The 26,552-nt window shown below is 44.4% G+C and overlaps 12 protein-coding genes and 1 non-coding gene across 13 annotated transcripts; 7 read left to right on the top strand and 6 right to left on the bottom strand. All coding sequences in view use genetic code 12, as the record gives it.

Moving 5' to 3' along the window:
- Positions 1 to 8: 8 nt before the first annotated feature.
- On the bottom strand, positions 9 to 1,121 carry CJI96_0000875 (uncharacterized protein; the record flags this gene model as incomplete). Its single annotated transcript, XM_029035122.2, has 1 exon — positions 9 to 1,121. The coding sequence occupies one exon, from the start codon at positions 1,119 to 1,121 to the stop codon at positions 9 to 11; it is 1,113 nt and encodes a 370-aa protein (XP_028890364.2).
- Positions 1,122 to 1,648: 527 nt separating this feature from the next.
- Positions 1,649 to 2,701, top strand: CHA1 (Cha1p; the record flags this gene model as incomplete). The annotated part of the gene is made up of 1 exon (XM_029035123.2): positions 1,649 to 2,701. The coding sequence occupies one exon, from the start codon at positions 1,649 to 1,651 to the stop codon at positions 2,699 to 2,701; it is 1,053 nt and encodes a 350-aa protein (XP_028890365.2).
- A 65-nt stretch (positions 2,702 to 2,766) lies between these two features.
- On the bottom strand, positions 2,767 to 3,489 carry CJI96_0000877 (uncharacterized protein; the record flags this gene model as incomplete). The annotated part of the gene is made up of 1 exon (XM_029035124.1): positions 2,767 to 3,489. One exon carries the CDS (start codon positions 3,487 to 3,489, stop codon positions 2,767 to 2,769), a length of 723 nt encoding a protein of 240 aa, XP_028890366.1.
- A 62-nt stretch (positions 3,490 to 3,551) lies between these two features.
- Positions 3,552 to 6,566, bottom strand: CJI96_0000878 (linker nucleoporin NIC96; the record flags this gene model as incomplete). The annotated part of the gene is made up of 1 exon (XM_029035125.2): positions 3,552 to 6,566. The coding sequence occupies one exon, from the start codon at positions 6,564 to 6,566 to the stop codon at positions 3,552 to 3,554; it is 3,015 nt and encodes a 1,004-aa protein (XP_028890367.2).
- Positions 6,567 to 7,096: 530 nt separating this feature from the next.
- HNM1 (Hnm1p) lies at positions 7,097 to 8,674 on the bottom strand (the record flags this gene model as incomplete). Its single annotated transcript, XM_029035126.1, has 1 exon — positions 7,097 to 8,674. The coding sequence occupies one exon, from the start codon at positions 8,672 to 8,674 to the stop codon at positions 7,097 to 7,099; it is 1,578 nt and encodes a 525-aa protein (XP_028890368.1).
- Positions 8,675 to 10,291: 1,617 nt separating this feature from the next.
- On the top strand, positions 10,292 to 12,769 carry SMP2 (phosphatidate phosphatase PAH1; the record flags this gene model as incomplete). Its single annotated transcript, XM_029035127.2, has 1 exon — positions 10,292 to 12,769. One exon carries the CDS (start codon positions 10,292 to 10,294, stop codon positions 12,767 to 12,769), a length of 2,478 nt encoding a protein of 825 aa, XP_028890369.2.
- Positions 12,770 to 13,092: 323 nt separating this feature from the next.
- On the top strand, positions 13,093 to 15,171 carry CJI96_0000881 (beta-mannosyltransferase; the record flags this gene model as incomplete). The annotated part of the gene is made up of 1 exon (XM_029035128.2): positions 13,093 to 15,171. One exon carries the CDS (start codon positions 13,093 to 13,095, stop codon positions 15,169 to 15,171), a length of 2,079 nt encoding a protein of 692 aa, XP_028890370.2.
- Positions 15,172 to 15,264: 93 nt separating this feature from the next.
- On the bottom strand, positions 15,265 to 15,336 carry CJI96_0000882. The gene has a single exon. It is a non-coding gene; the product is annotated as a tRNA-Glu (tRNA).
- Positions 15,337 to 15,746: 410 nt separating this feature from the next.
- Positions 15,747 to 16,583, top strand: NPL3 (mRNA-binding protein NPL3; the record flags this gene model as incomplete). Its single annotated transcript, XM_029035129.1, has 1 exon — positions 15,747 to 16,583. One exon carries the CDS (start codon positions 15,747 to 15,749, stop codon positions 16,581 to 16,583), a length of 837 nt encoding a protein of 278 aa, XP_028890371.1.
- A 444-nt stretch (positions 16,584 to 17,027) lies between these two features.
- On the top strand, positions 17,028 to 17,765 carry CJI96_0000884 (arylformamidase; the record flags this gene model as incomplete). The annotated part of the gene is made up of 1 exon (XM_029035130.2): positions 17,028 to 17,765. One exon carries the CDS (start codon positions 17,028 to 17,030, stop codon positions 17,763 to 17,765), a length of 738 nt encoding a protein of 245 aa, XP_028890372.2.
- Positions 17,766 to 17,960: 195 nt separating this feature from the next.
- TIF35 (translation initiation factor eIF3 core subunit g) lies at positions 17,961 to 18,752 on the top strand (the record flags this gene model as incomplete). The annotated part of the gene is made up of 1 exon (XM_029035131.2): positions 17,961 to 18,752. The coding sequence occupies one exon, from the start codon at positions 17,961 to 17,963 to the stop codon at positions 18,750 to 18,752; it is 792 nt and encodes a 263-aa protein (XP_028890373.2).
- A 1,131-nt stretch (positions 18,753 to 19,883) lies between these two features.
- Positions 19,884 to 22,487, top strand: CJI96_0000886 (uncharacterized protein; the record flags this gene model as incomplete). The annotated part of the gene is made up of 1 exon (XM_029035132.2): positions 19,884 to 22,487. One exon carries the CDS (start codon positions 19,884 to 19,886, stop codon positions 22,485 to 22,487), a length of 2,604 nt encoding a protein of 867 aa, XP_028890374.2.
- A 27-nt stretch (positions 22,488 to 22,514) lies between these two features.
- IRR1 (Irr1p) lies at positions 22,515 to 25,946 on the bottom strand (the record flags this gene model as incomplete). Its single annotated transcript, XM_029035133.2, has 1 exon — positions 22,515 to 25,946. The coding sequence occupies one exon, from the start codon at positions 25,944 to 25,946 to the stop codon at positions 22,515 to 22,517; it is 3,432 nt and encodes a 1,143-aa protein (XP_028890375.2).
- Between the last annotated feature and the right edge of the window lie 606 nt (positions 25,947 to 26,552).

Genomic DNA, 26,552 nt, shown 5'->3' on the forward strand with positions numbered 1-26,552 from the left:
AGTATGTATTAATGCTGAAAGATGTACGATCCAGGCACAGGCTGAAACCCTTCATCCTTGTCTACGAAACTGCCTGATAGAAGGTCAAGTTCCTTTTCCCTGTTCCAAACCAACTGAGATGAATTCCACTTGACAAGTTGACTAATTTGTCTTGGAGGGGGATCGGAGACTTTTGTGACGAGATATGCTACAGAAGACTCAGCGAATCCATATAGGAGAAGGCCGACCCATGGAAGGCGGCGAATGATAAGATAATGACAAAGGCCAAAACCAAAAAGAAGCCCTTCTCTTGACCTAATCCACTGATCTTTCTCTGATTTCGTAAACCGTACGCGTGAAAAGTAGGGGGCTAATAAGTCATGTGTCATGCTTCGTGAACCCCAATATGTTGTGAGAAAGAGAACGGCCCATCTCTTGGGGACCAATTGCAACACGCCGAATATAACAGCGGCGTTCATGGTTCCTATTTTGCTGTCTAAGTTCAGGTAGGACACAAGACCGAGAATTACTGGTCCAAAAAAAGGTACCTTACTCAAGAAGTAAACTCCGATACTCATGAGAGTTCTATTGATATGCCTGCGCATGAATGTTGAAAATTCCTGGGATGTAGCCCACTTCTTCTTGATACCTTGAATAGTAGGGCGATCATCTACTATTTTCTCCTCCGTGCTGAGTGCCACTAAGTTTTCGTGGTATAAGCGATCTGACTGCGGGTGTTTGGACAAGTGGGTCTCGTCAATGAACTTCAAGCTCTGCAAAAACAAATCATCAAGTTGCTTGGAAAAGAAGCGAGAACCAGAAATCAAGAACACCGAGATATTGAGCACGTTGAACTGGAACGACTTTAGGCTGTGCACGATATGGTCGAGCCCTCTGGACTTGGTAGCTACTGCCACAAGTTTCAAAAGCACTCGAAGAAAGATGATGGGCGACCAGATGAGCCCCTGGATAACGATGGAAGCCTGAATGGCGATTAGTGATTGACGATAAAATCGCTGCGTGAGCAACGATGGGTTCTGGAGGGTTCTGTAGGCACCCAAGATCGCCAACTGAAACCCTCTGACTATAGCCAAGATCGAGAACCCTGGTGGTGGGTTGGATATCAATATTGGAGATGCCATTACTCGTACTACTGGTACAGTATTCTTTCGCATTCCAGACAAGAGATGGCTTTCATCAAACTAAACCCATTTTGAGCAGCCTGCATGCGGCGATTCTCGATAAGATCCGGGGAACCCAGATTCCTGGCGAAAGATGTTGATTCAGTAGTTGAGACTTCACCAGTGCGAGCAGGCTGATCCCATGAAATGACCAGGGTTGCCCTTTTGCAACTTCTTTATGCCAGGCGCTCATAATGAAGGAAAAGTGTTGCTATACAGCGCGGACGGAAATGCATTTCCGAGAGTCAGGGCGCGCCACTTGCATCAGAATGGCAAGTAGGAGAGAAAAGTTCCATTTTGCAGCCAAACTGCTCACCCGGAAATGCAGTTCCGCCGCTTTTACAAGGACATGTCCGGCTTCACCGAAACCCAAATGTAGCATACGGCTCTGCAATGTTTGACTCGTTTTGTCTTGGATGATCACTGTACTCAGTATTTATACGCTTGATGCTTTCCTTCTGAATTAGTAGTTTCTTCTTTCAAACACAATGTTACAAGTATCAGACACCATATCGGAGGCTCCAGCCGTTCAGACCTCTCTTGTGGAAGTGACCGACTTGCTCTCAACCTCAGCTAAGCTCCCTTGCAGAGTTTTTTTTAAAAACGAAATTGAGCAGCCTTCGGGCAGTTTCAAGTTAAGAGGCATTGGCCACTTGATCCACCAGTCTATCCGTGAGGCTAGAGCTACCAATAATACCAAACCTATTCATGTTTTTGCCTCGAGCGGTGGAAACGCTGGGCTTGCGGCTGCCTATTCCGCCAAATTTTATAATGTAAAATGCACTGTGGTTGTCCCCACCATCGCCATGAAGCTGGTAGTCGAGCAGCTCCTGCAGTACGGTGCCACGGTTCTTTTGCACGGAAACAGCATCAGCGACGCCGATAAGTTTGCCAGAAGTCTCATGGCTGAAGCAGGCGGCGAATTCAATTGCATCTACTGTCACCCCTTTGACAACCCCTTAATCTGGGAGGGACATTCCCTTCTTGTGGATGAGATCCTACAGCATCAATTGAGCTCCGAGGATGCTAAGAAAGTGAGAGGCGTAGTTTGCTCTGTCGGTGGTGGTGGCCTTTTTAATGGTATAAGACAGGGCCTCATGAGAAACAGAAGCAAGGCCGATTGCATTTTGGTGGAGACGGCGCAGGCGCCTACTCTCTCATCTGCTGTCAAGGCAGGCTCCGTTGTTACATTAAACTGCGTTAGATCACTCGCTACATCATTGGCCTGCTCTTATGTTTCTGGCCCAACTTTGGACTTGTTCAACAACCAAAGCACCAACAAGAACCACATCACCGCTATTGACGATCTCGAAGCTGTGAAGGGCTGCATCGCTTACCAGAAGGATTTCGGCAGGATGGTAGAACCCGCTTGCGGTGCTGCCGTGTCAGTGGTGTACAACCAGCTCAAATACTTGAAGGAATGTGTGCCCGATTTGACAAAGGATGACATTGTTGTTGTTGTCGTTTGTGGTGGCTCGTGCGCCAACGAGGAGGTTTTGACTCGCTACAAGAGCATGCTTCGTCTGGAGGCACACTTGTGATTTGCATTACAGAGGATAGAATTATATTTGACTAAATTGGAACGGAAGAATGAAATCAAGTAGTATCAGAAAGTTACATCACTTCGAAGAACCCACTTAGTCCCGTCCTTAACAATCTCTGCTTCGTGCTGTAGACAGTCGTCACCATGCTTGTGTAAAAGGGCCAAACCTTTACTTGGATGCACATTGATAGCGTCGTTAGCTTTGAGATTCGGATAGAAGATAGTGCCACCTCCAATGAATTCGTCCCCTCCTGTCAAGTATATAAGCAATGTCCATTTTGTTTTCCCCATCTTGGAAGGATCATGCGCCAAAGGACATTTGACCGAATCGTCATAGTGTTTACCAAAATGATGGCCTCTTGTGTATCTATATATACGTAATTGGGGGTTGAGACTCCTGGCTTTTGAAAATATTTGTTTGATCTCTTCGAGTTCTTCGTCCTCGTAATCAACTTTCTGTTGAAGTATAGCTTTCAAGTACTGCCATAGGGCGTCTGCTGCCTCGTGATCTGTTAACGATATTCTATCATTGTATCTTGCAGCAAAATCCTTACTCTTTATATTCGGCGTCGTCTCTAGCTGGAGTTTCGATTCAAAAGATGATATTAGTGTATCGCAAAAGGACTCGCTGAAGAAGTGCTCGATTGTAACGATTTGTTCCGATATAATCGACTTCGGCTGTGGCACGTAGAACTGCTTTTTTAAGCTTTTGTCTAGTTGAAAAAAATTTTGAGGAAATGAGTAAGTGGACTTTTTGGCTTGGGATGCTTGTTTCTTCGGTGGCATGTCCAAAGCTACTTATGCTTCGTATTTAAGTACTTTCTGTATATTTCATGCGCGCAGACTGGCTAGAGTTGCAGCTCGAGGTTCACAAGCAAGCTGTATGTCTCTCGAGGCATTCGGTACTGGACTAGTCCAGCGTAGACGACGCAGTTTTTGGCAATCTTTCGGAGATATGCCAACTCATCCTTTTCACCGCCGAACGAGCCAAAGCGTTTGGACTTTATGTTGTGGGTGAGCTGGGCGACACTCGTCATAATCATCACTAGTAACGAAGGAATCACCCGAACAAGAGCGACATGGTAGCTTGTCAAAGACTCCGCTGAGTTTCTCACCTCCACAAAATCATTGCTGTTGAGAGCCGCAAAGAATGGTAATTTTTGAAGAGCGCTTAAACTGTCGCGCCAATTTCTGGCTGCAAAGCTTTCACGTATATCGACAATCTGCAACAAAGCATCATTGACCTTCTTTACTTCTGGAGATACCTTTTCCAAGATTGCGCTGTTGTTGTTGTAAATGCCCATAATGTGCTTGCTGCGCAGGATGAAATTATTCTCACTGCTCTGCAGTTGTCCCTCACCGCCAGATGGGATCTTCTCAGAAAGTAATGGTTTGTCTAATTCAGACATTGATAACGTCTCACTAACATATTGATTGATGAGACGTACAACAACGTTGTAGTCCTGGCTCAATTGGTGAAGAAGAAGTGCATCGAATACTCTTCCCTCTTCTTCACACCTTGAAGCACTGACGTCAACGATCGTACGCTGGAAGCTGGATAAGTCGGCCAACCCAATAAGCGACCGTTGCTTCTCAAGAATACCAGGCAGTTTCTCCCCAGTCACCTCATTGAGCTCGCCTAAAAGCAAAGTAAACTCACGAGTAATGAGGATAAGCTCTCGCAAAGCCTCATGACATTTAGCAGTCTCCTCAGTAGACTTTCCACCCTTTGCCATGCAGATGAGAACTAAGTATTGAACAGCGACCTTAGGATCACTTATCTTAAAACTCCGGGTATACGAACCAAGAATTCTGCTTAAATTGATCTCATACTCATCAGATCCATTCAATGTCAACAAGTCGTCAGTTGGTTGACTTGTCACTCTAAGCAAACCATAATAGCACAATCCAGTCGCAAAGTGGACTGCATCACACTCATTGATATTTTCGTAGGCGTACTTCACCGCAAGCTCATACAACCCAATCATCGTCAATGTCTTAAGGTATACGGGATTATTTGAAGAAGCGTTCAATTTTTCTGGGCCGATGGCCAAGACTTTCTTCTGGAGGTTTTCGAGTCTATAATTTTCGTAAATCAAACTCGAGGATGCGTCAAAGTTGAACTCATTTATGAGATTTAAGTGGAACCACAACCATTCTTCTATGCTAAGATTGACTGCTGCCGGAAGACTTTTCTTGGCCAAATCGCACTTGCCAATCACTTTGTATACCGCATACTTGTAGGGATCGAAGTTGGGTGACTTCTCATCCAAAAATTGAAAGGTCTGGTTGAAGTCAGAGGATAATCTTTCTTGTAGAGTTGCAGGCAAGCCGAAACATTGATTTCTCACATGCGCCGATATGTAGACTGGAAAGTTTTTGTCAAACTTCTCAAAAAGCTCCCGTCTTTGGTTCGTGAGCTGAACAGCCTCATTGTAGAGACCACTGCGCATGAGGTAGTAGATAAGCGCCCAGATGGGAACCCCATTTACTTGAAGTGTTTGCTGCGATACTTCATTGCCATTCTTTTTGCCGATAACCTTTGAGATGAAGTGAGAAACTTTATTGATGTTGCTAGGGACGCTGTATTCGGGGATTTTCTGGTCATCTTTTGTATAGAATTCGTCCATGTAGTCAAAGAACTGTTTTTCCAAACAGGATCTTGAGTTAGCAACAATACGTTTCTTCAAAGAAATACAGTCCTTTTTGTTTTGATAATCCTCGTAGAACGCCTGCTCTTGATTATGTTTCACAAACTTTTCGTCTGTCAAGTTTGCAATCACCTTCCACGTGTCGGCCATTTGCTTTGATTTGAGATCCTGATTTGCTTTGTTTACCTCTTCAAAGCTTGATGCAATTGGAAAGGGTAGCTGCTTTAACCTGGCTTCATTGAGCAGATAGATTAATTTAGCATGACTCTCGAATTTTTCACGGGTAAAATGACGAACACTAGATGAAGTGCCTGCTTTTTGCTTCAAAGGAGTCAATATGCGATAATTACCAGGTTGTGACTGATTCCAGGTAAATGATTTGGAGAGTTCTTCGGGGCTTATTTTGGTTTTCACTGGAATGCCTAGACTTCTTTTCAAGTGATCCTTGCGTACTCTCCAGTCTATAGTGATATTCTTCGCAATGAAATTATCAAAGTCACGAGAAGCAGTGACAAGTGACAGCTCTATGGCATTCAAAATATTTTCGTCTTTCTTAGCACGAAGATAATTCTCAATATTATTGATGCCAGTAGTAAGGGCAGGGGATTGAACGGCCTCACGCGCCACGAGTCTGTCTTCTTGCGAAGGTTTATCTGATGGCTTTTGCTGTTGCTCTTGCTGTGCTTGTAGTTCATGGAGCTGCTTAGTCTGCCTTGAAGAAGGAGCGAGTCCACGAATGTTATTCAATTCGACTTCAATGTCGCCAGCATTTATGCCACTACCAGAAAGAAGGTAATGTGCTTTAGTAAATCCAGCCTCGCTCTCATTTTTTGATAAGAGCTTCGTGCGATTCCGCAATTCATTCAAGGGCAAGTTGATCGTACCGAGGCTGTTATAGTCCAATTTGGGCAAGTTGCTTGCAGATTCCAAAAGGTCCTTCAACACCTTTCCAGATGATCCCTCAGGGCTAATTGAGGAAGTATTGGATGTGAGGTTAGTACTTTTCTCAAAAGCAGAGGTTGCCATGGTCAGCAGATTTGAATTAGGCTGTTGCTGTTGATTCTGCTGCTGAGATGACTGACCAAAAAGAGATGGGCCTTGCGTGCCCTGACTTTCTTGTTTCTGCTGGGTGCTTTGCAGAGCTCCAAAAGTAAACCCCAGCCCACCAGAAGGTATAGAAGCAGCAGAATTGTTTGAACCAAAGAGAGACATGGGTAATTCGGCGCTGCTAGCGGAGGCAAATTGAATTTTTTGGGCTCTATGTATTAATTGGTTTGTCAGTAGGTGATGTTTACAGACTGATTTTCGCAAGCTCAAGAATGTTACCCGGCATGTAGGATCGCATCGTGAATCACCTGGTATAAATGGCGAGGAAATTCCTGCCTCTTTCTTTTTCTTTTTCTTCCCTCATTAACTTTGTCCAAAAGTATCCATCACAATAGACAGTGCATCGGTACATCTGGACAGGCACCTTGGAACTTCAGGGCAGTTTTTGCTTTGAGTCCTTCTGGAGCCTCTCCTGAACGCTGTTGTAAATGAATGCGATAGATGATGGAAAGATTGACTGAATCCATTAAGAACCTGTCTGGATCGAGAGATCTGAAAGAGAGGTGTCAGAGGGCTCAAACATTACTCTACTCGTTGTATTACTATGTATCCTTGTAGTATTTTTGGTCTAAATTTGCCAGATCCCAAATCGTGTTGAAGAAATGAATTTAATGCGAATGCAAAGCCTAGCATCTCTATAAATCAGTGAGACACACATCGGGGAATTCCTCCTCCTCGTTATTGCCAAGTCCACCAGCAAACACCTCTCTGCATGAGTATTTTTTGATGGGAAAAAACCAGTATCCCAACATGAAGATCAAGTACACAGCGTAAACCACTGATACATAGTTCATTGTGCCGGCAGTTACAGGCATGAAAGTTGGGAAAGAGTAAAACACCAAGGCAAAGATTGCCCAGGCAATCGTCATGAGGTTTGCCACAAGACCGGCCTTCCCGAGCCAGAATGGACCATGTTTGATGTTGTTTCTTCCTCTGTAGAGCAAACAACCCGTAGGAACTAAGTAACTCAACAAGAGGAATGTAATGCAACCAACAACCATGGAGTTGAAAGCAGTGGAAGATGCAAGGTACAAGCATCCCAATATGGCAACCCAGAAGGAAGAAAACAAGTGAGCGTTTAACGGAACTCCCAAGTTAGGATCAATGATCGACAAGTATTTTGAAAATGGTAATCCATTGTCCCTGCTGAAGGACCAACAAAGTCTAGCTTGCCAAGTGTGACACGATATGGTGCAACCGCAAGCAGTGAAGAAAATAAGAATACCAAGGCAAAGAGATCCAGATCTGTTGTTTAAAGCCTGGTAGTAAATATCCAAAATAGGCAAGCCACTGCCGTTGTTGATGATAGAATTTAAGTCAGTGATGGAAAAAAACATAGCGATAGAATAAGTGAACGACGTGAGGAAACCGATGGTTACGGTTCCCAAGATAGCGATCGGAATGACTCTATCGGCGCCGTGAACTTCTTCGGCTAAGTGTGATGCAGAATCAAGGCAGGAGAAACTCCAGTTAGGGTTCACCAAACCAACAATGAACGCAATTCCTGAGGTAGTCCAGCCGGTGTTGTTCTCGAAATCAGTGAAGACAAAACTTGGCTTTGCGTAGTTTCCTCTAGCGCAAACGAGAACGGTTATAGTGATGACGCAGTAGGAAAACAACGACGTGTACAACGCAGCATTGGCAATGTATGGCAAGTACTTACCGTAGCAGTTGAAGATCACCAATACAAGGTTGACAAGCTGGTAAACCACGAACGTTTGCCATGACTTCAGTTCAAACCCGGGGTGCATGTGTTTCCAGAAAGCCATGACCGCTTGAGCCACAGAAAGAGCCATAGAAGCACTAGTGAATAAAGAGCCGGCCCAGGCCAACGAGCCACAGAGGTATGCAAGAAAACTGGAGTACTTTTTTGGAGACAACACTCTGGTCCACACGTACTGGCCGCCAGCAGAGGGAATCGCCGAAGACAACTCGGAGAGTGTGATGCCGATACAGTAAGAAATGGAAGCAATGATGATAATACCGTACACAATCAATAACGGCCCACCAGACTGGATTCCTGTGATAAGAGAGGCTGATATACCGAACCAGGAGTTGGTTAAGCCAAAACCGATCCCAAGTACCGACCATACTGAAAAGGTTCTTTTCAACTCTCCCTTGGGGGTCAACGAGGAAGAGGCGTCAGAATCTCTTTCTTTGTCTCCTGTGACATGAGTCGCCAAGTCTGGCGATTGCACTTTCTCTAAAGACATTTTGTATCTGAGAGAGCGGAATGGAGTGAGGAAGAACAAAATCAGAGGCAGAATGTGCACATATATACGGGGAAAGAAAAAGCGTTCTTCCCGCACAATCTTATCGACACAGTCCATGCAGCTCACAATATGGCAGCAAGCTGAGACACCACTCGGAAGGAGGCCTTGGAAGTAGTGGTCAAATTTGCTAATCGAGATAAACAACACGTTTCATTCGAAGAAAATGAGTGCTTAAAATGCTAGAGCCCAAATCTTGTATCTGGTAAACCATGGGTGCAAAATTCTGCCTTCGGGCGTTTCCACGGGCAAAGCCACCAGTTCTGCATCGATAATCGAACAGATGAACCAATAAAAAGAGAAAGATTCAGGAGGTTGTTCTTAAGTGCCCCTGTAAGACATTGGGCAACATTTTCGTAACTTTTTTAGCACGTTTAAAAAGGTAACGTATGCTGTCCCGCATAGGAATATATTGCATCCTAAGACAATGCTGCACTGTATAGCCACCAACATCGCCGTGCGAAGTGTTGCTTTTCATCACTATGACTATCATTGGTGGTTAGTGGCCTTCTTCAATGCTCACAAAACTGAAAAGAACATATTCTTCATTGAGATGTTTAGTTGCGTTCTCTGTGGCTTTTGCTGTCGGTTGCAATGTGACATGCTGTGTTGATGGAAAATTGATTGGCTGCGAAAAACGAAGAGTTGCAAATCCTTCTTGATCAAGGAAGTTATAAAGATACTCTAACTTGAGGCAATGGACTTTTTGGCACTTTGGAACCAGCCGAGTTCCGGCAGTGATACTTCCACTTCACAAAATTCTCGCCTCAGCACAGTTTGGACACTCATTGTAATTCAAGAATCGAGTCATCGAGGCACGCCATCATTTTGCACGTATTTTATATTTCTGGCATCTGTGACTTATCAGCTAGACTATTATACTTCATGTGGCAAGGGCAAGTACCAAAATTAGTACTCTCGTTCTCAGCGTAAAACTAAAAAGACCATCCTTGAATTCACCCGTCGACCCCAAGACCAAATGTCACAGTGTACTTTATCACAGTGTACTTTATCGCAGTAAACTTTATCGCAGTGTACTTTTCTCTAAGCCTTTATTGACTCACACAATTTCAAGGGCTGCTAAAGCCTTTTGTGCCCTGACATTAACCCGCTCTGCGTCCAGTTGCGAAAATATACCACTGTGGAGCTACCCAAGATACGATCGTCAACGCAAGTCTTTGCTGATACAAAGAATCGGAACAGACACAAATTGATATTTGACAATTTCGGTAAACTTTGCATTCAAAATGCGAAAAGATATCTTCTTTTTTGCTCTCTGAAAATGCTACGGCTGTGTCTCTTACAACACCCCACTACACAGCATGCTCAGTTTATTTTGACACTATCAGTCATGAATCGCCAACACTACTTAAGACGACGATTTTTTAGTACGCTTGCTAAGCTTTCAATTTCCTTTTATTATTCACTTCCCTTTCACCTATTGCCAACCCTGGTAAGGTGTTGATCAGTAGGGTACAGGATTCCCACAGATAGTGCGGTTGCCCTCTCCACTTCAACTAGACGAGATCTAAAGCCGAATCACTTAGCACGACATTTCCAATGCAATACGTGGGTAAAGTCGGTGACTACGTATACAACCAGTGGAACTCGTTGAACCCGGCCACTCTTTCGGGTGCCATCGACATCATTGTCATCGAGCAACCAGACGGTCTGTTTCACTGTTCGCCCTGGCACGTTCGTTTTGGCAAGTTTCAGATTATCAAACCTCTGCAAAAAAAAATCGACTTATATGTCAATGACATCAAAACTGACTTGCCCATGAAATTGGGTGAAGGTGGTGAAGCGTTTTTCGTGTTTGCCACAGACTCAGAAGACTTGTCGCTGCTGGTGGTGACGTCTCCCGTGGTTTCAGCCGAACTGTCACCTGTGGGGTCGCCACACTCATCAGCTCCTGGCTCTCCTCGAGCATCACTGCTAGATTTGAACAAGAATGAACCAGAAGTTTTGGATTTAAACTCTCCCGCCAACAACGACATTGAGCTGAAAATTGCTCTCGATAAGACAACCCCGCCTCCTAAAAGTGCAACCTCAAGGAGCGACACGCCCACGCTGATTCTGAAGCTTGCATTCGAGGAGGCCAAAAAAATCACCCAAAAACTCAATATCCCATCGAAGATTGATATCAACGGTGATATGGTGCTCGACATGGACGGATATAAACCCAATTCGCAGAAGAACATCGACGAGTCTGACGAGCTAGTACAGAAAGTGTTTTTGCGTGAGATGAACAATTTACTAAATGGAAAAGTATACCCCGTTGGTGGGGATGATGCGGACAATAACGAGTTTAGTCTTTTACAAGGTGTGATTTCCAAAGACGAGGACGGCAAAATCAGGATTGTGAACCAAGCTGGTGAGGACTCTGCCTTTGAAAATGACCTTGCAAGCACGGACAATCTTTCCCTTTCAAGTGACGAGGCCAACTCGAATCAACTTAACCAAGCACCAAGCACATTAATTGACCACAAAGATAGGGATCAAACCTACTTCAAAACTTTACGTTTGACGTCCGAGCAATTACGCATGATGAAATTGAACTATGGACGTAACAAGCTTAAATTCAAGCTAAATCAAGGCAACTCTCAAGTTGTATCCGACTTATACCTTTGGAAATCTACCACACCTATCGTGATCTCCGATATTGATGGTACAATTACCAAATCTGATGCTCTTGGGCATGTTCTTAATATGATTGGTAAAGATTGGACACACCCAGGCGTGGCAAAGTTGTTCCAGGACATTGCTAGGAATGGTTATAACCTTGTGTACTTGACCGCAAGATCTGTGGGTCAAGCAGATACCACCCGTCAATACTTGGACAGCATCAGCCAAGATGGTGTGAAGTTACCCAAAGGTCCAGTCATACTCAGTCCTGATAGAACCATGGCCGCATTAAAGCGTGAGATTATCTTGAAAAAACCAGAAGTTTTCAAGATGGCTTGTTTAAGAGATATTAGCAGCTTGTACTTTGCTAAGACGGGGCACATTAATGATGACGATGAAAGAACACCGTTCTATGCCGGGTTCGGAAATCGTATAACAGACGCTATCAGTTATCGAAGCGTCAAAATTCCCTCGCATCGTATCTTTACTATAAATCCGAACGGAGAAGTGCACATGGAGTTACTTGAACTTGCTGGTTACAGGTCTTCATACTTACGCATTGGGGAGCTTGTTGATCAATTTTTCCCACCTTTGAAACTCATAAGTGATGTGAATCCTTACTGGAATCAGGACCAGTTTGATCAGTACATCCATGCCAAAGACGGTGCTGAGTTAGCACAGTCACCTGGCTCTCCGCGTAGCATTAGCAGCTTTGATGTGGTGAAGCCAGATGAAAAGTTCACCGACCTCAACTACTGGAGAGAGCCAATGGCGAACCTCAGTGATTTTAGTGATCTCGAAGATGATGAGGCTGAGCCGGCCTCGTTGAAATCCAGTCCTAACCTGCCAAAGATGGGCACCACACCGACTCCAGGGCTGCCAGAGATCTACTCTGTGAGGTCCGCAGACCTTGATAGAAACAGGTCGCAGACGCAGTCACCAAAGAAAGAGAGGCCGATATCAGCGTCCTTCACCTCGCCACTCAAAAATTTCATGATGTTCAGCAGTGGGAACGGTGAATCAAGAAAACGCGGAGAAGACGAAGAAGAAGACGACGACTTCACGGATGATGATTATGACGACGACTACACTGACGACTACGATGATGAGGATGACGAGGATGATGAGGATGCTGAGGATGAGGATGAAGACGAAGCTGACGAGGACGGTGAGGACGATGATGACGATGTAGACGGCAACGAGGTTGACGAGGAGGATATTGATACAGAGGAAGACCTTGACCTTGACGATGGCTTAACTACGCCTCAGCCGTCCGCGGTAGTCGACGACAAGCGCAAGCAGCCGACCCCACCAGCACCCTCCAGCAGACCTGCAGATGAGGAAGTGAAGATCATCACCGCCCGTGAAATGCTCGAGCAAATGGATTTGAAGAAGGAAGAACAAAAGAGTTAGAATTTTGATCAGGAGTAGTTATAACCCAAATGCACAGATACCCGCCATAGTGTTCTCACACAAAGTTCGCAGCAAATATTGAACCTCACAGAGCGCGTCTAGAGAGGTCCTGCGTGTATCCCCAGAGCCCGTAGCGATCGTACCTGCATTAACTAGGCACATCTCCTGGTGAGTGGCAGAGAAGAACAACGAGTATGAAGGAGGCATACGAGACTTTCTTGTCTACACACCCATTCAGCCGTCGAAGTATTCATATATATAAGTTTTCTTGAGGTGCCTAGCAGGTATCATAACTTTTCCCAATATCTCCTTTCCCAATTGTAATGCCTAGGCACATAGTCCGAAACGGAGCACTAATTATTCTAATATTTCTACTAGCCTTGCACTTACGGTTCAGACAGCGGCTGGTTTTCACGAAAGAGGCGCAGATACTAATACCAATCAAATCGAAACTAGTGTTCCCAACATATTTCCCGATTGACGTGGCTCAAATCCCGGATTTTATACACAACACTCCGCCCCTTCAAGATAATGACTACTACCACTTCGAGCATGTGGAGAAACACAGGCCAGAGAGCGTTCCAGTTAAGAAGGAGAACTATCATGAACACCCTTTTCAGATATATGACTCTTCGCAAGATATCAGCATGGACTTACACCAGTGTGGAGCGCTCCAGAGCAATTTTTCAACCCAGGTGAGCGAGGCCACGGATCTACATACGCCCTTGTGTGATATTGTGGCAAGGCTTATAGCTGGAATAGACATGGGGAATGATCCCTACCTTAGGGAGTTGGCACCGTATTTCGATGCACAGCTTCGCTTACAACTAAAACATGACGTGTGCCATCGGCATTGGTTCAGGCTCGCTGGCTCCTCGGTGTACTTGGAGGACCACGGCTTTCATCTTTTAATCTCCCGTCTAGCGTACTCTCCTGATGGTAACAGGCGTGATCCTAAATTCTCTTTGGCATATGCGCAGGTGTACAACGAGATGTGGCAGGAGGTTAACGATGTGAGTCTTGTAATTCCTACAAACGAGGCTGGTGCCGAGTTCTTTATAGACAAGCAAGGATACAAAGTATCTCATTATCCTCAAATACTACCTGTGCCCTTTTTCCACAAGTACAGGGAGAAAGCATCGAGGTACCTTGGCCCCGAGGATCCAAGGTTGATACTTCGCAAAAATGAAAATGGCCATGAAGAGCCAATGATGGTTTTCAACTTGCACCACCAGAAATTTGTTTTTGCAGACGACGACGAGGACAATCATCTTCTAAAGAAGCCAGCCACCTTCCGATCGATGTGGGTGAGCTTCCCCTGGCAGTTTCAAAGAGGCAAAACTAACGTGGACGACCTACTCCACACTCAATTCGATAATTCAACGTACAACAAGGCGATCGAGCTACGAATCAAAAACTTACCTCGTCAGGAAAAGCAAAAAAACTGGACTCCAATGATTAGTGACGCAGACCGCGAAGAGTATGGCTACGATAAAACAATGCTCTTCATGTATCGCTGGACAACGATGCAAGTTCTCAGATGTGATTTAGAAACGGGCAAATGTGGTTTCGTATATCAGCAGAATGACAAACTAAAAGTCTCCTCTTCGGTCGGACCCTTTAGAGGTGGAACACAAATGATAAATATTCGCCACATGTTGCAAGGCCAAAGACAAAAGACCGATCAATTGTTACAATTGTTACCTCCCAATAGAGAGATATGGTTGGGGTTTGCCCGTGCTCACTTGGTCCGATGTGGTTGTGGAAACGACCTCTATAGACCCAACTTGGTTGTGGTAACAAAAGACAGAATAATGGTCGATGGAAACCCAAAAATTCTATTCAAAATAAGTCATGTCTCGTCATTTGTTTCGCTTAATGTTGAAATCCTTCCATGGGAACCTCTGAAACCCTATAAACTCTGCTCGGGTACGAATGCGCTCATTCCAAATGGTATCTCTCACTGGACTGTTTCCTCCAAAAACAGCAAAGAGGTGAATTCTAAGGATTTCATGGATGAATTGGTCCTAGCCATTTCTGTACAAGATATCACTGTGTGGAAGTTGAATATTAAAGGACTTTTGAGAGCATTTGTCACCGATCAGTCCCTCTTCCTCCCATCTCCTTCTGAGGACAAGGAGCCCAAGATAGAAAATGAGAAATTGCTCATCCCATCAGAATCAGAATTCAAAGCCAACCGTATGCCAGGGTATTCTAATGACGCCCTTGTGTGTGCAATGCTCGCATCAGTACGATTCTGTGCTGACTACGCAGAAGAGAAGCTTGCAATCGAAAAGGATCATATTTTGGACACTATCTTCTTGGTGGATACAGAAGCGGAAGACACGAAAATGGAGAATTATCTTGATGAACTTGACGCACTCGGATTAAATATTATATAGCATCTTCACAAGAAGTACTAGACAATGATATATTTGTTAGCAATACTATTACTCGGGCCAGGGCCATTCGCACCCATTCAAAAAAAGAATAGACTCCGATACGGGGAATCGAACCCCGATCTGCTGGGTGAGAGCGAACTGTGCTAGCCATTACACCATATCGGATATTGCTAACATACAGATTCATTCTACACTATATACCGCATACTGGTAAGTTGTAACTTTAGATAAACATTAATAGCTTTATTTGTATTACTTGTTTTTTTTTTTAAGGCAGGCTAAAAAACTCAATTTTTGACAGTTGGGGGCGAAATAACGGAAATATTAGCTCATCGTCACACGCATAAGCAAATTTGCCCAAAATACTGCCACGGAATAATTAACAGAAACTCATAAATCGTAATTCTGCTTTCCTTTTTCCTGATTTCGTATTCCAACAGCGTTGGGGTATTTGGTCCCACGAGCCCTTTTCAGTAATCAGTGTCGTGCTAAGTACAATGTACGCGTTAAAGAGGGAAAAAAGATACGCAAATTAACAAACCTCATCACGTAGCAGATTTTTTCTTTTATCACTAATGTCAGACGTTGAACAAGACCAAGCCCCAATCCAGGACGCTCCAGTTGAAGATGCTCCATCGGGAAAGGTTTTCGTTAGACCCATTGGTTTTGAAACTCCTCAGGAAGCCATCGAGAGCCACTTCTCTCAGGTGGGACCAGTGGCGGAGGTGCAAATTATGAGAGGCTACGCCTTCGTTTCTTTTCAGAATCCTGAAGATGCTGCTAAGGCTACCGAGTCCTTAGCTGGCACTGAGTTGGACGGCCAGGCTCTTCAGGTTGAGGTTGCTCACGGTCGTAAGGAGGAGACCCGCAACAGAAACCGTGTGAAGATCACCAATGTTCCTGAGCATACTGCTTGGCAAGATTTCAAGGACTTTGTTCGTGAGAAAGGTATGGAACCATCTTTCGTCAAGGTTTTTCGCGATTACGAGTCTGGTGAGACAATTGCCGCTCTTGAATTCGAGGACGGTGAAGCCCTTGCTGCTGCCATTGAGAACTTGAATGATGTTGACTACCAGGGCTTTACCTTACGTGCTGAACATGACACAAGCCCATATGTTCCTCGCAGAAGAGGTAGAGGTGGGTTTAGAGGTGACTTCCGCGGCGGACGTGGTGGCGGATTCCGTGGGGATTTCAGAGGCGGCAGAGGGGGCCGTGGTGGTTTCAGAGATGATTTCAGGGGCGGAAGAGGCCGTGGAGGTTTCAGAGGTGGCAGAGGCGGCTTCAACCGTGATGATGGCTTCCGTGACGGTGGCTTCAGAGGTGGAAGAGGAGGTTACAACCGTGGTGATCGTGGTGATGGCGGATTTGAGAGAGACTCGTACACTCGTGACCGCTCTCCAACACGTTACTAAAAAATTTGAGAGCCTTCCTTTTGTTTGAACTGTTTATTGTTTTTCTTTTTCTATTTCACATAAGATGTTCCGCAGAATGATTTCCAACCACTTTTATTTATGAGGATTCTATTCTACAAAAATTCAAAGCACACTTGAAGTGTCAATAGCTCCTTGCAACCTTTACTTGATCTTTTAACCTGAAAACGGCCATTTCTAGACTTTTTGACTCAGAGTTATCTGTTGGCTCGCATACAAATTTCCTTTCTTCCACTGTATTAATGATGGCATTGATTTTTACTACAGCATTCTTGATAGAAACGTTGTGCTACTATCTTCACAAGCTGTGATGTATGATTATTTTACGTGTTAAGGTAATGGGTAATGAACTTGGTATGCCTGTACATATACTTGATACTAATAGATTTCGCATAGAGTTGGAAGGTTTCTGGAGTAGTACTAATCATGATAAATAAATATGGGGCCGACCCATTGCAAACAGTAAAGTTTTTTCGCTGCGATCCCAAGAATAAAAAAGCCCTAATCTTCATACATGGTGGCGCCTGGAGAGATCCCAATAACACATACGATGATTTTCAGGATCTCATAGAGCAGTTACCTGACGCCAATGTCAACATGATTGGTATCAACTACAGATTGTCGCCAGAAGTGAAGCACCCTGCTCATTTAAGCGACGTTATAGATGCACTTTTATTCTTAAAAGAGAAATTCAATGTTGTTGATGTCTCGTTGGTAGGCCATTCAGTTGGGGCAACACTTATACTTCAATTGCTAACTTACAGACATTGCATTCCCACAGTGAGGCTTCTCGATATTCGAATTGAGACTGTTTACTTTATCGATGGTATTTATGACATTGCTGACCTCATAGAGGAGTACGGTGCTGATTATAAGCTGTTCGTAGATGCCGCCTTCTCCAGTATACAAGACTACACCACAGCTACCGCTTTACGAGGACCCCTCAGTGAAGTGCCCTTCGATTTTGAAGTAAAAAATCTTTATCTTCTACATTCACTTGAGGATGAGTTACTATCAGAAAGACAACTGGATCTCTTTGCACGATTCTTGAAGAGTAAAGGGCTCCATTTTTTTGACTTGAGAGGCAAGTGGGGTAAACATGAACAGGTGTACAGAAGAAACGAGATTGCCGAGATTATCAGGGAATACAGCCTCAATCAATGATTGCAAACACAGATTCTTTGAGAGCTCAACTTCGATGACTTTTGTCACCTTTGATCTTAGTGTAAGGCTGGTTGCAAAAAGCGTTGAGGCGAACCATGCTCTGTAGCGCGGTCGTGCAGACTGCACTAAAATTTTTCGCTCTACTCAAACAAGCACTCCTTAGGCATCGATAGATTTTCGTAAACCAAAAGCATTATGTTTCAATCATGGGCAGATGCAGAGGATGATATTCCCGTTCCAGAGATAACCACCAACCCAGATGGCACTAAGACGGTGGTGAGTTATAGACTCAACGCCAAGGGTCAGAAAGTGAAAATTACACAGAAGATCAAAGAGGTGAAGGTGAAGGAAAGAGTACACCCATCGATAGCAGTTCGCCGAGGATGGGCCAAATTCGGGAAGGAAAAACATACGCCTCCTGGCCCAGACACGAGAACTACCCAGTTGGGTGAAAAGATTGAGTTGAAGCTCGGAGCCTCCTGGAAAGAGCTCGAGAAGAAAGAAGAGGAAGAGAAAATGGAACAGAAGGTCAACTTGGTCAGCACGCAAAGACTCACATGTAGAACATGTGGTGGAGACCATTTCACTTCCAAGTGTCCATTTAAAGACATCCTTGGTGCAGAGACGGCAGCACCCGGCGGCGGAGGAGCTACTCCCGAGCCAGTGGAGTCTTCGAAATACGTACCTGTGCACAAGAGAGAAGGTGCTCCAAGCAGAGAAGCCAGAGACGATTCATGTACATTGAGAATTTCGCAATTGAACACGATTGTGGACGAGCAAATGTTGAGAGAGGAGTTGCTTGGCAAGTACGGCCCATTGCAGAGATGTTCGCTCATTAGAAACAGGGAAACAGGAGAGTCCAAGGGTTTTGCTTACGTGACGTTTGCCACGGAGCTGCTTGCACAGAGAGCGTTGGACGAGTTGAACGGCAAGGGCTACTACTCGTTGATTTTGCGTTTGGAGTGGTCGAAGAAGAAGAAGACCTAGGTCACATGTATAGCATAGGGCATTTAGCGACGGGGTGTCGGGAAAGGCGCAACAGGTCAAATAATATTAGCAAAATTGGAGCCAGCGTAGTTGAGAAATTTGCCAGACTGAAGTGATGTATGATGTGTAATTTTGCAGCCATTTCGCGGAAAATTTGTGAACGGTGCTCAAAAGCATGTTAGCGGAAGACCGAAATATATTAGAACGTGGAAGCAAAGGTGGGGGAACTTGATTGATTGAATAACGAAAGAGGCAATCTTCACTGTACGTGGTGAGCAGATAGGCGAAAGGCGCCAAGCAAAAGTACCTTCAAGCGAAGCGCAAGCCTATTCACACCTTGCGGATGATAAACCCGAAACGGTAGTAACGCCTTCTTGAGGGCACCCACATTGACAGCATGTGGCGAACTATGCACCCTGTCACCACCAGTCACAACTTTTGTCTGACACAAAAACACAAACTTCAGTAAAGAATATAAATGGAAGAAAAGTTGACTGGCTAATGAAATCAGCTGTATCTTTTTCTTGCCAGGGTCAATTGCGAAACACTGCTTGTCATAATTAGTGCACCGTCCAGGCTTGCGCTTCGCACAAGTGACTTCGTCAGCCTATTTGCAGCCACTCTCCAGCGAGCCAACGGAACCGGAACCAACGGAACTTAACTGATGCACATTCCATGACAAATCTCAGGGTATTGCTGCTCAAATACATTGGCAATTGAGGATACTTACATCTCGGAAGACTCTTGTGATTCTGATTGTGTAGCAACCGCATGCGCTGTTGGAGCATCGCTCCCGGACGGTGGAAATTTAGCGGCCTTGGGATAAGAGTAAGTGAATGGGGACTTATGCTCCGATGCTAATGGGCGAACCGTTAGTCGGTGGGTTTTGGTGGGAGAGTGTAACCCGAGAGTTGCCTCCTTTTTCTTCTTTTTTTTTTTTTTTTTCTCACTTCTGGTTCTCTTTTGTAGCACCCCGGGCTCACTCTAGAGCCTAGAGAGTACTCCGGTATATCAGTGGCTTGCGCACATTCAAGACGCTTTTCCTGAAATAGACTACTTGAGATAGAAGGCACCAAAAGGAGAGGACGCTTTATTATTCAACAGGCAATTACTGGGATATTGTATTCTGGCATGTCAAAAAACGAACTGGGGGGCAAGAAACGTATCTTGTCGAAGATCTTTCGCAAGAAGTCCCACTCGTCGGGGCCGCCTTCTCCATCCTCAACCTCAACGGCCTTCTCCAGTGACACCAAGTTCTCGCTGCCTCGCAGTTCACGAGCCATTGCCAGGCACTCGAGTATCAAGAGCGGGAACGGCGACACGGGCGTCTACCTCGACGATGATACGGCCTCAATCTTCAACCACGCTGACCAGCTGGTCGAGGATCTCAGCCTGCATTTCCTGAATGACGTCCTTTCCGATTACACCTTGGACGACTACCACGATGACGACTTCGATAAAAGTGGAGAGCAAGCATTCCCCGTTGACGAGGAAGAAAACACCAATGCTCCGTGGGCAGGGCTCACGTACGAGTCGTTGATTTTTCCGAAACGCTTGAAGATCAACAAGCGCAGCAATAAGAGTCCCCGGATGCTCAATAATTTATTCTTGGCTCAGGAACTTCGCTGTGGCGACAAGGATAGCCTTGTTGGAGAGCAAGAAAGCGATGTCAGCAGTGTGGACTTTTCGGAAGATACTTCTGCTCTCTCCGATCATGATATTAGCTCATCAATGAGGAGTCATGAAATATTGGTGATGGAGTTCAGTCGGGATGGCAAGTACTTGGCTGCCGCTGGCAGAGATAGCAAAATCTATATTTGGCACATAATTTCATCGCCTTTGAGCAGACTACAATACAAGAGTCGTGAAGCGGCTGCTGCCGCTAGCCGTGACGCAGACTCTAGTAAGCTGAAAGCTTTCCCTTATGCTCCGGTATTTCAGCAAAGGCCTGTTCGCATTTTCGAGGGCCATACCAAATCTATTTTAACTTTGGATTGGAGCAAAAACAACTTCCTTATATCCGGGTCGATGGATCAGACGGTAAAGCTCTGGAATGTCGAGCGCCCCGACTGTCTTCAAACATTCCAGCACGATGACTTCGTGACCGCTGTGAAATTTCATCCGACCGATGATCGATTCTTCCTAAGCGGTTGCCTTGATAACCAGGTTCGCTTGTGGTCTATCCTTGAACTGGCCGTGGCTTATAGCCGCAACCTTGGCAATGAAGTGTTGATTACAGCATTGGCGTTCACCCCTCTAGGAAATCATTGTATTGTTGGGGGATTCAATGGCTCTCTTTTTGGACTCGAAACCCATGGTCTCCACGTGCAGCACAGAGTCGAAATTAAAGACAGATCTATCACAAACCCATTCCATCATAAACATGGCTACAAAATCACGGGAATTAAAGTCTTCGAGAACGATGCCGCTCCAGATGCTGCCAGTACTCTGCTTTCAAGATACAACTTGCTAATAACCACCAACGACTCAAAGACTAGATTAATTGACATGCAACAGGCCAGATTACTCACAAGATTTAAAGGTGCAACCAACACGAGTTCGTCGATTGTGGCGTCTTTAAGTGATGATAACCGCTACATCATTTGTGGTTCGGAGGACCATTGGTGCTATGTGTGGGAGAATAATAATTCCATTATCAATAACAAGCTAAGAATAGCTCTCAAGGAGCTTTACAAAGAGGGAAAGCAGCAAGTCAATCATACCCACAGAATGCTCACAAAACTTCTTCATGACAATAAGCTTTGGAAGAAACTCAGCTTGCAACGATTTCTTGAGGACAGCAATGGCCAAAACTACATTGCCAACGAAAATAATTCTTATTCGTGTTTCCATGCTCATCATACTAAGGTGAACTGTGCTCTCTTTGCGCCTCAAGATACACGCCGCCTCCTAGCTTTTTCCGATGATATTATATATGATCTCGTTAAAAGAGCGCCACAACTTGATGAGTATGGTATCCTCGGTTCTCGAAAAAAGGAATTGAAGTACTCAGAGACAACGGGCCTTGACGCTGGTCATATTATTGTCACCTGTGATCAAACAGGTGTCATCAAAGTATTCCGTCAGGACTCGGCATACCATATCAGGCGTGCTTTAGTGGATTTCAGAAAGGAGTCCAAGTCGAAGTGTTCTGAATCTATTCTAAATAAGGATAATCTCAAAATTGATCTTAGTGGTCTAAACATGAGGTCCATCAAGACAAGAAGTCGCAGTCCTGGCTTAGAGTATCCACCCTCAATCAAGTCGAAATTCCTGAACCAATTGCGTCATAGGAGTACTTTCTCAACATCCCCAGGAGGTGGTACTCTTGGGGCCACCAGAACTTCTTCATCCAGAACTGTTCTTCAGGGCCAATCGCCGCCTGAAGTCGTTACTGCAAGTTCGCAAATTAGCATGAAGCGCATGCCAAGGTCTAACGATTTTCATTCCAATTACGTTACTTTGCCGCTGCAAATTCACGATAATGAAGATGATCTCAGCTTAAGTGATCGCCTGATTTTGAGCAAGGAGGACGTCTTGACTCCAAGGTCTATGTCATTGACAAACGGGGCGGTAGAGGAAAAAGATGCTTCTTTCATTGCTAATGCCTCCGGTCGTCAGCAATCTGTTCCCCAATTGATGACTACAGCCCCCACAGATGCTTCTTTAGGTATGCCGGAAGCCACTCAGATTCACGCCCGAGAAAAGAACGGGGCCGAGAGAGGTAGAGCCTGATAATCTTATTTATATGTATTAACGATATCATGAGACAAGTGCAATACTTTCTTGTGTAGTTGTCTGCTTTTGAGCCATATCTTGGGTGATAGTTCGCCGTCCTTCTGTAGCGGAGGATGGGGCCGTGAGCAATGTGATTATGCTTTCAAATACTTGTCCAAGCCTGTCGCTATTGAGTTTCAAGCGGTCTGAACACCTCAGAGTAAATGCATTTGACTTTAAAAGCCCAATAAGCTTCATTGTGTACAGCGAAAGATCTTTTTCTTGATTCCAAATCTCTTGCTCGAGCTTGCGTTTCTTCAGAGCTGCCCTTGCCTCTGCGAGAGCCTCCACTTCCGCGGCTTCCTTAGCAGCTTTAAGATCATCAATGGATTCATCATCATCACTAGAATCGAAATGAGTTTCAATTTGGGTGGGATAAACGATTTCTTCGTCCCCCAATTCAAATGCAAATTCCTCGAAGTTGACGTTTTCATTTTCCGCTCTTTCCAATGTTACGCCCAAAAGGTTAGCGAGTTTAGTTTCCTTCGTCAAAAAAACATTCATCAAAGCTTCTTCCAAAACGTCAGGAACATGGTCCGATGAAAAATTCCCTAGTTTGTTATCATCAGAAAACATTGCGTCGTAGCCTCTAAATCGGTTTGACAATTTTGTACGGTCATGAAATACCCTCAAAGATGTGATCAAATCAATCAATATTGATCCAAAGGTGAAGAAAAAATCTGATAATTCCATCTTTAAAGATTTGGTCGCCTTTTCCAAACTCTTGTCTCCAAAAATCACACCATTCAAAGAAACAAATGTTGCAACTAGATGCCGAATGATACTGCAAATATCATCCAAGTATACCTCAACATTTATGGTATCAGATGTGCCGTCGTTCAACGCATACATGAGGTCTTCAAGTTTCCAACAGAGATTAATAAGGGCGAAATCCATAAGAGATTTCCATGCCTGTCTGACACTGTTTATCACCTTAGATAAATTCCTGGGCCACATGCTGACAAGGGCGTCAAAGTTAATCTTCGATAATAGCTTGACAGAGAGCTGTTCCAAAACGCTTGCAGGACCATCCAAGACTGGTTCCCCCACGAATTTGATAATATTAACAACGTCACCAATTAAATTGAGTTTGGCGATTGGATTAGACAATTCTATAAGCGAGTTGCAAAGATCCTTTTGATCACTTGTAAAAGGATCATCGTGCTCGCTATCACTATTAAAAGCATCATAGGTAGATGTCTTTATACTCAAAATCTCTTCAATCTCAGTCAGAAGAGCGAGGCACGAGTCTTCTACTTTGAGATATATGTTAGGGTTGATATTTTGACTAGAGCCTTCGCGATGTTCATCAGCGGGTGACCCTAGAAGAAGCAGGAAATACTGACTGTAGAGCTTTTGAATTTCATCAGTTACTTCCTGACATTCGAGGAAGTATTGGAGGACATTTGTGTGCAACTGATTATATGCGTCGAGGCTAGAAGAGCTCTCAAACGTCATTTGTATTGGCACCGAGCGGTACAAAAGAAGCTCATTCCACAACTGCAAGAATGGTGGGTAAATTTTGTGAGACTTACTCAGGATGCTCTCTATGCTTCGTAAATGACAGGTGAGTTTAGACAAGAAAAAAGTAGGAGAAACTTTCGAGGCCTCAAAGCCTTTCTGTTTTGAATTCAAAAAGCAACGAACGCAGCCTAACAAAAAAGATACGAGAAAGCATTGCCCATCGACAGATAATTCGAGAAAACGGGAAAATGAGTTCTGCTCCTCTTTCAATACCCCAAGTTCCTCAAAATTGACACCAGACGTGTCAAGAATCAAATATTGCACAATCACCTCCCACTTACTCACGTAATTCTGCAACGTAAAGATGTCTCTGAAAATCGCCTCAACAAGCTGCCATGACCCGATCGTGGCGTCAGTTGCAGAGTTGGTATCCCTTTTTGCTAAGTGATCTTCAAGTGACTTCATTAGAAAATTTATAAGAACCTTGAGCTTCAAAAATCCCCTCACCCTCTCTTCATCGGCTTTGGATCGACCATCTTTCGAGCACTTCGAATCGAAAAACATTGTATAGGTCGAGTCGGCACCATGAATGCAAACCAAAGTGATAAATTTGCTTATCTCGGACTTCAATTTGTTGCTAACGGGCTTTTGATTGAGGTGCAGCTCTGTGAGGTAGAATACGTAGGAGCAAATCTGGGCCGTGTCTTTTTCTTGAAGGAATCCAACTTTAAAAAGCTCTGAGTAGATTGCGAATAGATTTATCTTTATGCTAACCACACTTTCTTTCCAAATCATATTTATGAGCTGTGGTTGGAAACGTTTTGTGAATTTCCTGAAGTTGGATGTCATATTCTCTAGAGAGCCTTGCAGCGACTTGTAAAGTCTACAAAGAAATTTCACCACTTCTTCCCTCACGTTATCGGTGGGATCTGACAAGAGCCAGCCAAAGTATCGAAGATAGGTGGATTTAAGAAAGTAGGATGGATACGCCATCACCCATTCACCGAGCGCTCTCAAGCATTCTACTCTGATAGCACTGTCAATATCCCTAAAGCGATGAACGAAGACACCTTTTGTGATATCGTCCAAATACTCTTCGATGGTGGATTGCCTGAATTCTGTTACCTCCACATTCCTCCTAAGAGTTTGCACCTTTTGGTCGTGAGCAATTGCCCTCTTCTTTGACTTCTTGATACTTATAGCATTGCTAAGTTGGCGCTGCTGTCTATCAAGTGAAACCTCAAGGGAGGCAGCTTGCTGACAAAGTTGTGTTTGTATCGCCAAAAGAGCCACAGTGCCCACATATCTGAATGGGCGCAACTTGCTCGTGCTAAGGGAGATGAACCATGCAAGTATGGAAGTCATAAATTCGGAAGCTAACACTGATTGATCATCATCCATGGATTCTTTGTATAAGCATCCAGTTTCATGTGCATAGAAAATGACCTCCCCAAAAAAGTCTCGAAAGTTTTTGTGGAAATGCTTTATTTCCTTGTTTGTTGAAGCGATAGGATATTCATGAGACTTTTGCTTCTCGAAATGAATACTTAGTTCATTCACAGTGGCTGCTGCAGAATCCAGGCTGATCATATCATGGGGCTGAGCAAGAATCTTGCAACCGACTGCTCTGAGGAGTAGATTGAATAAGTTGGTGAATGCATCCACTCTTGAAAGCTCTGCGTCTAGTATATATGACTCAACCCATTCAAGGGCCAACTCTGACACCGCAACCACAGGGCTCGATAGAGCCTTGAATAGGTCATTTTCTTCATCATTGACTGGTGCAGATAAACGACTCTTTCTCAGCACATTTGCTATTTTGTGGGGCCTCTCCTCCTCTTCCAGATCTGAGTACGAATCTTCAGCTCCATCGAATTCCGAGTCTGAAGAAGCCGCCTCTTTAATAATGGAAGATGCTTTTCTGGCGCGTTTAGATCTGGTGGCGACTACCATGTCCAGGTGACTGTAGGTATGAGTATCTGTGGTATCAACAAAATAGTAAACAAAAGTACGCGTTTCGTCGCACCCACTCCGCTGTAGTTGCGACATTTTTGCAGCCAGATTAGGAGCGACACCAAACGAAAGGCCGTCTACTTATGCATCAGAAAGAAAAGGAAAAGATGTGCTTTGAAGGGCTTTTGCGAAATGGAAATCTGTTCATGATAGGGGCCATTGGAACTTGAATCTCGAGTAAGCCATTTGTACTCGAGAAAGACAATCAAAAGATTGAAAAATCAGATTACAGAGAAAGAACATAACTTGATACGGCTGAAAGAGTGGAGCATTTCACATATGTTTTGCCGAACTTAGTATTCGGTGCACCGGTATTGTTGTAGTAGCACATAGTCTGTGAGCATCAATCAGAGTGCGATGTATGTCACATGTGAACAAGTACGAAACACAAGAATTACATAAAGGAGAGTCGGAAAAGCAAAGAATGGACAAATCACACTTTTAATCCATCTTGGCTCTTTAACGGCCTATATTCTGCGTATCCTTTTCACTGGCTTGTGTCGTGTCTCAGCAAAGTCGTGCGGGCACAAAAATCCTACCGAGCTA

Source organism: Candidozyma auris, chromosome 1 (genome assembly GCF_003013715.1).
Source record: "Candidozyma auris chromosome 1, complete sequence".
In the NCBI taxonomy this organism is placed as follows: Eukaryota; Fungi; Ascomycota; class Pichiomycetes; order Serinales; family Metschnikowiaceae; genus Candidozyma; species Candidozyma auris.